The sequence below is a fragment of the Megascapheus bottae genome, chromosome 13, assembly GCF_031878675.1.
Source record: "Megascapheus bottae isolate mThoBot1 chromosome 13, mThoBot2.hap1, whole genome shotgun sequence".
NCBI classification, from domain to species: domain Eukaryota; kingdom Metazoa; phylum Chordata; class Mammalia; order Rodentia; family Geomyidae; genus Megascapheus; species Megascapheus bottae.
This window is the reverse complement of record NC_143521.1, coordinates 35,221,688-35,233,931: the sequence shown is the minus strand read 5'-3', so window position 1 is coordinate 35,233,931 and position 12,244 is coordinate 35,221,688. Positions and strand designations below refer to the sequence as shown.

General features: G+C 39.0%; 1 protein-coding gene across 1 annotated transcript in view; it reads right to left on the bottom strand.

Moving 5' to 3' along the window:
• The window catches only part of Kctd8 (potassium channel tetramerization domain containing 8), a 187,030-nt gene extending 175,069 nt beyond the window's left edge, over positions 1-11,961 (bottom strand). The window contains exon 1 of the mRNA XM_090343654.1: positions 10,920-11,961. Coding sequence (XP_090199780.1) covers positions 10,920-11,925 — 1,006 coding nt within the window. The 5' untranslated portion in view covers positions 11,926-11,961. The remainder of the gene's footprint in view (positions 1-10,919) is intronic.
• Positions 11,962-12,244: the final 283 nt, after the last annotated feature.

Genomic DNA, 12,244 nt, shown 5'->3' with positions numbered 1-12,244 from the left:
AATTGACAACTATTTCCCTAAAAATGTATTTAAACTTAAAACACAGCCAGAAATTTTGGCCAAATGCCCAAATTCTCAGACATTTTATTTAGAAGCTTTGTGGCTATAGGATGATTTCTTCTCTTGATTAAACTACTCAAATCCAAGAGAAAAGCTCTCTGTGGAATACGAATAAAAATGATTAAGAGGTCATTTGCCCAAATATATCCCACAGCCTAATATAATTGCCACTGAATACATGTATTTTCGCTAATTATATCAATATGACCAGAACAATCACTGTACCTGCAAAAAATGCTTTTTCTCTGAGCAGTAAAGAATGTTGAAGATAAAGTTGTTAATATGCTGCAAACTACAGTATATTTAACAGGTCAGTAATGGAGTTTGTTAATGATAAGCATCACCTTTTTAGAATGTTTTAAACAGGCATTGCCTTGTATTTCCTTGCAATGCAAAAGAAATGTTAGTAACAATTACCAGTTTAGAAAAGGATATTGGTTATGTAGTTTAAGAATCTTAATTAATCATTCTTAACAGCAATACTAATTGAGCATTTAATTTATGCCTAGTATTACTCAGAGTTTTAAATGGATTATTTCATTAGGTCTTTTTAATAAATCTATATGGTAAATACACTGTTTCCTTCACATTCCTTCAAGAAGTATATTAAATTAAAAAGCCAGAAACAGAAGTTATCAAGAAATCTGATTAAAGCAATCAGGGCTTCAAGCATGGCTCAAATGGCAGAGCATCAGCCTAGTAAAGCATGCCAAGCAAACAGTAAGTCCTTGAACTACACGGTTCAAGCTCTGTTACTGTCAATTTTAATTAATTAATTAATGTGCTTGCTAGTTGCCATGGCTCACTCCTGTAATCCTAGCTATTCAGGAAGCTATACATAGTGGGTTGTAACTAAAAATCATTTGAGAACAAAAGTCTACAATGCTCTATCTCCAAAAATAAAGAGCAAAAAGCCACCTGTAGATAGGACTCAAGTACAAGAGCACCAATATAAAAAAGTATGCTCAGCCAGAGCAAAGAACAAAGAACGAAATGACAAGTATGGGGAGGGAGGAATAGTAAATCAGTCATGTTTCTTTAAGGATTTGCTTTAAGAACCAATAGATTCTGTCACTATTTCTATTCAAAAAATAGAAACTGAAATTTTTATTCTACTTGTATCAGAAGTCATAAAACTAGCTCAATTTAAAATGATGAGAAATAGCCATATAGTATAAAGCCTACACTGGCACATAACAGTAGTCATAGCTATTGAGATACTGAGATTTCAAGACAGTTGTTCAAAAACAGCCAAAGTGGGTTTTTCTGATAAGAAAAAAAATCTTATCTCCAATTAATCAGAAAAAAAAAGATTGGGGGCCGGGAGTATGGCCTAGTGGTAGAGTATTTGTCTAGCATGCACAAAGACCTGGGTTCGATTCCCCGGTACCACGTAGGTAGAAAAAAGCTGGAGGTGGTGCTGTGACTCAAGTGGCAGAACACTAGCCTAGAGAAAAGTCCAAGGACAGTGCTCAGGCCCTCAGGTCAAGCCCCAAAACTGGCAAAGTAAAATAAAATAAAATAAAATACATTGAAGTGGAGCCATGGGAGAGCACCAGCCTCTTGAAAAAAAAAATCTAAGCAACTATGTGAAGTCCTGAGTTCAAGTCCCAATATCTGCACATAACTAAGGTATAGAATCAACCCAGATGCCCCACAGTGGATGATTGGATCATAAGGATGTGGTATATATACACCATGGAGTTCTACGCTGCCATCAGAAGGAATGACTTTGGCTAGTTTGTAGGAAATGGAAAGACTTGGAAAAAATCATATTAAATGAATTAAGCCAGACCCAAAGAAACACAGGCTCCATGTTGTAATAACTAGTACACATCTAAGATTCTCCTAGCAGAGGATCACAATAGCTTAGAAACTATGTACATATGGCCATGTAGGATGAGACAAGGGAAATGAACTCCAGAATATAGAAACAAGAGGTTTATCTTAGTGATTGTTCTTCTTAATGTACTATGTAAAGCTATTTCTTTTCCCCTTATGGTTTATTTCATGTTGTTACTGTATCTGAATGTGGTACCTGGTATATTGTATATACATTTATTTGTTCATTTGAAAAAGGGAAGGTAAAGGGGAAAAAACAAGATGAGTGTGAGGGGACAGGGGAGGGAAAGTGGGAGAAAAAGATGGGAAGGAGTAACAATGTTCAAAAAATTTAATGTACCCACTATCGATGAATATAACTACAACCCCTCTGGACATCACCTCAACAATAAAAGAAAAGGGAAAGGAGAAAGAAAGGAAAAGGACAAAAATGAAAATTATTTGTTTTAAAGGCAAACAAAACTACAATAAGATGTGCATGACATACAGTCACTGGCCACTATATTTAGGTCAGCAGCAGAAGCTTCCTGACAGCATTTAAACTTACAAAGTAGGTAACTTACTTGCTATAGTGACTACTCTGATATATACAGCTTTTTTTAATGGCATTCAGTAAGTCCTTGCAACCCCTCTCAATCCTGAAAGAAGGATTAATGACATGACCAACATAATTGCGAACTTCTAGATGCTAAAAGTAACAAAATAGCCTGCAGTTCATTTAAATGAGCGCTTGGAATGATATCTGTAATTACATATGGAGGCATGGCTCAAGTGGGAGAATATGTACCTATCAAGTGGGCCTGTGGATCTCAGGGTTCTGACTACCAACCCCACTACTGAAATAAACAAACAAACCAATAATATATGCAATTAAATACAGAGTTAAAGGCAATCTAGACCATGATTTCCAAGCACCTAAAATTCTTCACATACACATCCACAAAGTTTTACAACGTTAAAACTATATTGAAAGTCAGTCAAAATATCAAGTAGGATTTTTTGTTTTTTTCCTCAACCTTAGAATTTCAAAGATATAATTTAACTTTAAATGAACCCATATTTAAAATAGAAAGACAAACTACATGTAGACTATATGTACACTTAACAAAATTGATTTCAACTAACATAGAGGTATTTGGCCAAGATACACTGTACTCATAAACTGCTTTGTTAAACCCAAACTCTTTGTACAACAACTTAAATAAAAATAAAACATACTTGCCTTCCTATATGCCAACGAGAGGAATGAGGCAACAATCAGGAAAGCAACGCCTTTTGCAATAGCCTCAAAGAAAATAAAGTACCTAGGAATTAACTTAACTAAGAATGTAAAGGATCTTTTTTGATAAAAACTTTAAAACCCTGAAAAAGGAAATTAAAGGAGAACTGAGGAAATGGAAAAACCTCCCATGCTCCTGGATTGGAAGAATTAACATCATGAAAATGGCAATTTTGCCAAGGGCTATCTACAAATTCAGTGGAATACCCATCAATATCCCAATGTCATTCTTTAAAGAAATAGAAGAAGCAATCCAAAATTTCATATGGAATAATAAAAGACCCCATATAGCAAAAATAATTCTTACAGAAAGAACAGCACAGGAGGAATTTCAATACCAAACTTTAGACTCTATTACAGAGCTATCATGACCAAACCAGCTTGGTACTGGCACAAGAACAGGCCTGAAGACCAAATGAAATAAAACTGAGGATTCAGATATTAACTCACACACCTATGGCCACCTAATCTTTGACAAGGAAGCCAAAAACATAGAATGGAAAAAAGATAGCCTCATCAACAAGTGTGATTGGCAGAACTGGTTAAGCACTTGCAGACAACTAAAATTGGATCCTTCTTTGTCACCTTCCACCAGGATTAACTCCAAATGGATCAAAGACCTCGAGGTAAAAGCAGATACAATGAAAACTTTACAAAAAGGAATAGGAGATACACTGGGTTTCCTTGGCACAGGTCGAAAATTTCTTAATAAGGACCCAGAAACACAACACATCAAAGAAAGTCTGGATAAGTGGGATTGCATTAAGCTGCAGTTCCTGTATGGCAATGGACATAGCTAGCAAACTAACTGGAAGGCCTACAGAGTGGGAGAAGATCTTCATTAACCATACAATGGACAAAGGCCTCATATCTAAAATATATCAACAACTGAAAAAATCGAATCACTCCAAAACTAATCTCCAAGGAAACAACCATCCCATTAAAAGATGGCCAAAGACTTAAAGAGAATATTCTCTGTAGAAATAAAATGGCCTATAGACATATGAAGAAATGCTCACCATCTCTGGCCATAAAAGAAATGCAAATCAAAATAACTCTAAGATTCTACCTCACTCCAGTTAGAATGGCCATGATCAATAAATCTAATAACAACAGATGCTGGGGGGGATGTGGCCAGGAGGGATCACTACTACACTGTTGGTGGAAGTGCAAACTTGTTCAACCACTATGGAATGCAGTATGGCAGTTCCTCAAAAGACTAAACATAGAGCTCCCCTATGACCCAGCAATTCCACTACTTGGCATTTACCCAATTGTCCAGAAACAAGGACATACTAAATCCACCAGCACAACAATGTTCATTGCAGCACTATTTATCATAACAAAGATATGGAACCAACCCAGATGCCCCTCAGTTGATGAGTGGATCAACAAGTTGTGGTATTTATGCACAATGGAATTCTATGCTGCTGTCAGAAAGAAAGACATTGCCCCATTTGTAAGGAAAGGGAAAGACTTAGAAAAAATCATATTAAGTGAAGTAAGCCAGAGTCAAAGAATATAGGCTCAATGGTTTCCCTCATTTGTCATAATCAGTAGAAAACTTAGGCTCTCCTAGCAGAGATTTACAATAGAGCAAAACCTGGATACATAAGGCTGTATATTATGATGCTAAATGAAATGACCTCCAGGATATAGAAACAAAAGCCATATAATGAGTGATTGCTGTCCTTAATGTACTATGTTATCTCTCATCTCTTTTGATGTCCCTTGGTTATCTCATATTGTTACAGTATTTTACCTTGTTATCTCATATACTATATATACATGGGTATTTTGTTATTTGAAATAGGATAGGGAAGGGAGGAAAACAAGTTGAGGGGTGGCGGTGGGGAAGGGAAATGGGGACCAAGACATAAGAATGGGTATCAATGTTTGTGAAGTAATGCACCTTCTATCTGGTGAATATAATGTAACCCTTCTATTAATTACAATAAAATATATGAAAAAGACTATGTTTTGCTACCTTCTGTGAAAGCAATATACAAAATGTGTTATCTATACAAAATTTACAATAAATTTACTGTGCTAGCACTGTTTAAATCTAATTCAATTTACCTATGACCATTACTGATTTATCAAGTGTATAGGTACTACTGATTCTCCCTCCTTCTCTTTCACTCCCCACCCTCAGAAAATAAAATGTAGTGGGAGTTGTGTAGTTGATTCAATTCAATTTTAAGAACCGTTATGATGTACGTGGTAGATTTAATAAATAAAAGAACTGTTTTGGCAAATATGGAAATTCTGCAAATTTTTTAAGTAGCTTTATTCATTAACAATTCACACCATTCTTCTGCACTTGCAGATGTAAGTACTAAGAATTCAATAGACATTGAAATAGAGATTTTTTAATGGGTTGGATGAAAGAAGCATTATTTTTAAATGTCTTGAGTGGAGGATTCATAAGAAGATAGAACTGCTGAAATCCCAGTTCTGTATTATACCATAGTATTCGATTTAACCTCGTCAAATCATAGTATTCTAACTACAGTATCAAATAACTAATGTCAAGCTCAAGGAATGCTTTGAGAAATAAATATATATATATATATATAACATACCCATCACAAAATTGGGTATGCAGCAAATACTGTATTTATTATAGAGTCTATATTTTTAAAGAGTTAACTTTATCCTAAGGTTTCAGGGAAAATAAATATCAATATTTATAATATTGTACATTGAGAAGGGTCTACATTATATGCTACCTAGATCATGCCATTAATTTGTTAATCTATTAAATATATAAAACAAAGCAAAACAGTACACAACTTTTACAAGTTCATTACATGTATATTAAAAGCTATATGTGTTGAAAAAGCATGAATTTACAATTTAGCATCTCTTCTTTTGTAAAAGTCCTAAAATTGACCATACTATATTTTTATCCAAAAAGTTTTTTAATTTTAAAAAAGTTACATTTTTTGAACGTTCAAGTTCACTCAGCCATTTTGAAATATAAGATATTATTATTTTCAAAAAATGACCTATAAGTTAATGTTTTAAATTTCACTATAAAATATATTTCACATTTTAATTCATGTCTGGCAATAATTAATGGTAAAGGATGAGATATTAACTACATACTAATGTCCTTTTTTCTTAAAGAGCATATATTAAGAATATTCTTAAATTCATAACATATTAAATGTTGATTTTCCAGTATTTTAAATTATGAAAGAGAGTAAATCTTGCCAAAAAAAGTTTTCAATCATATGCTTTCTGCCTAGCTATTTGCATAAATGTTGACCCACATAAAGCTACGGCAATGAGGGAGATGAGTTAATGTAACAACAGTATGAAGAAGATACATTTAAGGAGTGCACCTGCCAGACATATAAGTCCAATGACTCATGTATCAGCCAACATTACATCACAGTTTCAAACTTGTTGAGCAGTTTTGGCATTTTCCTCTCATTCCATTACCTGAACTGAGTACCTGTAAATACACTGCTCAATCAATAAGTTCAAAACTTGAAGTACCAGAAAGAAGAGAGGAATAATTCAGTTTAAGTTTACAAGAGACATAAAGAAAACAATACTTAATGATACCTTTAACCATGAGTGACCTACACATTACATTCTAAGCATATAATTATCTATTGTCTATGCAATGTCATACCAAAATATTTCCTTTATTTATCTTTCTGTTAAACACCACTACAATTATGCTTACTAGATATTTCCCCAAACAGAAAGCACAATAAATTATCCCATTTTCTCCAAGAAAGGACAATCTATCTTCAGTACTAGAAGAATAATCTGAAATGTAGTAATACTGCTATATTCTGTGGTACACTGAGAAGCTTGATAACTAATGAGGTCAGAAATTGAATAGATAAAATTACTCATATAGCCAAATACAACTGGTATTTAATGTTTAATAGTCTGCATATAGCCTTAAGCTTAAAAACGCAATGGCTTGGATACAAGCACTTAAGGAGATATGAATACAGCTAAAAACGCAATGACTTGGATACAAGTACTTAAGGGGATATGAATACAGCTTGGCATTTATCAGAAAATCAGAAAATTGCCAAATTTTCAAATCCTAATGAGGCTTGCTAAAATACTATTTGGCTGTGAATCAGAAAGAGGTTGCTTTGGAGTTGAACCAGAAAAAAAGTAACGGTGTAGTTTGTTTGGAAAATGTAATGATTTGCCTGGAAATTTCAAATTTCAAGAGACAAGTTAGCTATTTCATTAGTTATTCCAAACTTCTGAAAGTTTAGTATGCTATTATTTTATTGGAAAGATAAATTTTCTAATTAATTTTAAAGCTACATTAGCATTAATTTCAATAAAAAGAAGTAAAAGTTGAATATTAACAAAAATAATGAACTCTATATAATTCTATATAAATGTGTTGTGAAATCACAACACATTTTGGTTACCTTGCTTTATGGATCAGACTACTGTACATGAATTTTACTTTTATTGAAAAATCCTATAAAATGGGTAATGTGAATACTATCAATGTACAGTGAAGAAACTATATAACACAGAAGATGTAAATAAGTAAAACAAAACCTCACATTGGCAAATTGCAGTGCCTGAGATTACTGAACCAATGGCTGAAACCTCTTGTTACTGTCTTCCTTTCTATTACAGAAACTCAAAAGTAGTAATGGATGCTAAAATTGAGGCTTGTGTGTATAACTACAATTCTGTTGTCTCGAGAACAGCATCAAAGCTACTAAGTTTTCATGTAATTAAATTTAAAAAGAGTTAAAAATGCCTGATGCATGTATTTAGCACTGAATAAATACATGTTACACAACAGATAAGTATTTGTTGAAGGAACTGGATCATAAAGGAAATTAAAAACACAAAAATTTTTCTCCATTTACAACAGCAGTGGAAGTACAAGGTCTTAAAATAATTTTGCTTCTAGCAACATCGTCAATAATCTTTTATTAATAGTTATGTCAAACAAAATAATTTTATTCTGGCAATACCTAAACTGGAAGAATACAGAAACATTTTACAAGTATTTTAATCCACCAAGTATTAAAAGATATTACATTTAAAGTAATTCTGAAAATGATATAAGCTGTATAATACATTATATCTATTAAATAAGTGCTATAAGTGCTAATACAGTATGTATATTTATGTGTATACACATACAAGTGCACATGTATATTTGTATGTATATACAGTACAAGCGTATAAATATGCATATAAATATATGTATATATTTATGTATATTATACATGCCTACACACAACTAATACTTGATAAATTTGACATCATAACTAAAAATGACAACTACATATCCTGGGTCAATGACTGGATTACTCATTCAGAGAGCAATTCTTAATCTGAAAGTATACTTTCCTTTTACCAACAAAGAAGGCTGTGATCACTTCCACAGATTTCTGGAAGTGGTATAAATGAATTCCAGAGCTCACTACGGAAACAAGCACTTTAAATATAGTTATTCATAATATGAATGATTTAATTTAACTTAATCTGTATTTCCAGAAGTAGAACAGATCCTGTGTTTCAAATGTAGCTCAAATTGTCTCATTAGAAAAATTGGTACTTTCCAACTTCTATGTGCTATTCTTGTTTCTACTCTACAGGCAAGCTATACTTTCTAAAGTCAAAGTAATAAACATTCTCAAGTCCACAAGTTTCCAGTGAAAAGAAAAGACAACATGCACATAAGAGATGCAAAATTCAAGGAACATAACTGTAAATCACCCATCATTTTACAACTTATCTAGCAAGTATAATACTGAAGATGTAAATTCAGTTCCCATCATCCTCTGAAAGATTGTCAAATCATTTGTCCTTAATGAAAATGACTAAAATACTTAAAATCTTTTTCAAAATGTCCCCAAGGGTCTCATGAATACAGAATAAAGCATAAAGAAGTTAAATTAGGTAGGATGCTGGTGACTTATGGCTGTCATGATAGCTACTCTGGAGGCTGAGACCTGTACGACTGATGTGCAAAGCCAGTTCAGAAAAACAGTTCAAGATTCTGTCTCTAGTTAACACAAAAATGCAAGACTGGAGATGGGGCTCTCCCATGATAGAACACCAGTCCGATGAGCAGGCAAGCAGTGAGCAAGCCTGGAGAGGTTCTGAATTCAAGCCCTGGTACTGGGCAAAAAAACAAAAACGAAGTGTTCAATATATATTGAAGAAATGTCAGTCTTGCATGAACAATAACATATGACTTCCCCTTATATGTTAATCTGGCCATTGATCTTTTGCTGGGTAAGAAATAACATTTTGACACCAGGAAGACAAGGAGCCCAGGCATAGTGATCCATGTCTGCAATGCCAACATTAGGGAGGCTGAGGCAAGAAGATCAAGAGTTTCAGGCCTGCCTGGGCTACAAAGTGCAGACACTTAAGGTTTTATCTATCACATTACCACTTCCCTTGCTTCTCTGCAGAAATAGTTTCCTCAGGAAACTCATCCTTATTTAAAATCACAATCTAACTGTAGATAGAGGCTGTTACCTCCATCTACAGTTATTAAACTATAAGGACACTCACTGCACCACTTTATCATCTTTGCACCTATGTAAGAAAAAAGGTCTCCTCCACTTCTCCAGCCATTCAGTTTCTTTATAGTGAACTACCAAAAGAAATTAGCACAATGAAAACATTTGCAACATAAGCCCCTAATGCTACTCTCCCAAACAGTACCCTTTATCGTTTATCCCTTCCAGTGCTCCTGGAGGGGATAAACGAAAAGGTTGCCAGTGCTCCTACTGCCATCCCAACTGATTTTTCATTTGTGCAAAACACCTTCTAACCTCTTCCCTCCCCATTTTATACTTGTATCCGAGAATGATGTCCACAACACACACACACACACACACACACACACGTGCAAATTATGATTGTGACATCTGGTGAAGTTTTGAACTCTACAGAGCCCTCTCCTGAAACTCACTACAAATCATCATCATCATCATCATCATCATCATCATCATCATCATCATCATCATTATCATCATCTGGCCAACTAACCCACTAACTCTTTCTCTCCTTTCAGAAAATACTTGGCATTTATCCATGTTAAGAAAGCAGATTCGATCTCCCTTTCATGCTCCAAGAACTCTGAAAGGAAACACATAGACATGCCACACCCCTCACCCCCCTTTATACAACCAAGGGAACTGTTTCTGTGTAATGTGGCCATTATCTGTGGATAGAGACTGTCTCACCAGCTCTGTGAGGGACTCTGCACGTACAGTCTGTGTTGCCCCTAGAGTTACAATCTTTCTTACCCCTTTCCCGAAGGGGCTCTCCAATCACAGCTCTTGAGCAAACGAGGTTGCCCCTTGAGGATCAACTGATGCAAGGTTATGTCATATGTGCCATCCCACCTTTGGAGGAACCCTACCAGAACTAATCCCGGGATCTCCCTTGGCTGAGGACACGGGGAGAAGATCATGAAGTTAAGAAAGAGAACTTCCTGCAACTGAGTTCCAGACAAACAGAGGTGGGGTGCAGATCAGCGGAGGCAAAGGTGTAAATTGGGTCTACTGCTCTTGCAAGGTCAGCAAGAAGTTTCCCACCGCCCCCTCCCCCCCCCCAAGTCAACTAGTCTTGGCACAAGCGTCTCTTCCAGCAGGGAGAGGGAGGGGGGACAACTCTGCCAGCGCTGCAGCCTGAAGTTGGGGGAAGGGCGTGAAAGGGACTTGGGGTTAGCAACCGGAGAGGCCGGGAGCGCCTGGGAACTTACGGAAGAAGATGTACTCGGTGTAGCTGCTCCAGATCTTGTCATCGCGGTACTGGTGGACGAAAGCGGCCATGCCGGAGGAGTTACACGCCACCATGTGGAAGCCGGCCTCCGACAGGCGATCGAACGCCTGCTCCAAGTAGGTGAACTTGAGGTAGAAGCGGGACGTGTACTTCTCGGGCTGCCTGTCGGGGTCGCGGCTCTCGTTGAGCGTATCCCCAAAAACTTCTTTGGCTAAGGCGATGCGCCCGCACACCATGATGCGCGCCACGCGCCGGAACTTGGCGTCCGCCTGGTTGTCGCGCACGGTAGTGTAGGAACCGCGGTAGCCCAGGGTGAGGAAGCCGGAGCGCTTGTCCGACGCGCCGCCGCCGCCGCCGCCACCACCACCGCTGCCGCCACCGCCGTGCGCTCCGGGACCCGAGGGCGCCGCCGCCACCGCCGCCGCCGCCGCCGCCCCGCGCAGCAGCAGCGCGTCGCTGCTACCCTGCGACACGTTGTCCTCCAGGTCGCTCTGGCAGCCCTCGTCGTTGAGCGAGTTCTGCTTGGTGACCTTGGGCGACAGCAGCTTCACCAGATCGGTGAGCTGGAAGTACTCGGCTTCGCGCAGGAGTCGTTCCTTCTCCGGGAAGTGTTCGGGCAGCGCGAGCTGCTTGTCCCGCAGGTAGTCCAGCACGTACCTGAAGAGGAAGCCGTCCCGGTCGATGAAGAAGCGCGCGCGGCTATCCCGGGGTAACTCGCCCCGTCGTCGCGCGCCACCCCGGGGACTGGAAGGCGAGAACATGCTGGCCAGGGTGCTGTCCGGGACGCTCAGCAGCGTCGAGTGCTTGGTCACGTACACCTGGCCGCCCACGTTCAGCTCCACCACCTCGGGGAACGGCGAGGGCGCGCGGGGCCCCGGGGCCGCGGCGGCGGCGGGCGCGCAGGGCGAGGTGGACGCCGACACCATGTCGCTGATCGGCAGGATGGTGCCGCCGCCGCCGCCGCTGCCCGTGTCCTTCAGAGCCATCGTCCCGCCCCTCCCGGCCGGGGTCGCCGCCCTCGGAGCTCCCCGGAGCAACCCTCCCCACCCTGCGTCTCCCGCGGTCCTCGGCAGCCCCCCGCGGTCCGCTGCCCGTGTCCCGGGACCACCGCGCGCCCTCGGGCGGACACGGAGCGTTCCTCCAGGCGGGGCGGCGCGGTTCAGGGCTCCGGGCGTCCGCGGCGTCGGCGGCCGGGCTCCATCGCGGGGATGGGTGGGAGCGGTGTGTGGAGCGGTGGGTGCCGGAGAGCAGCTCCGCCGGAGCCGCCGCTCCTCTGGGACGTCGCCCGGGAAACGTGAGGGGAGA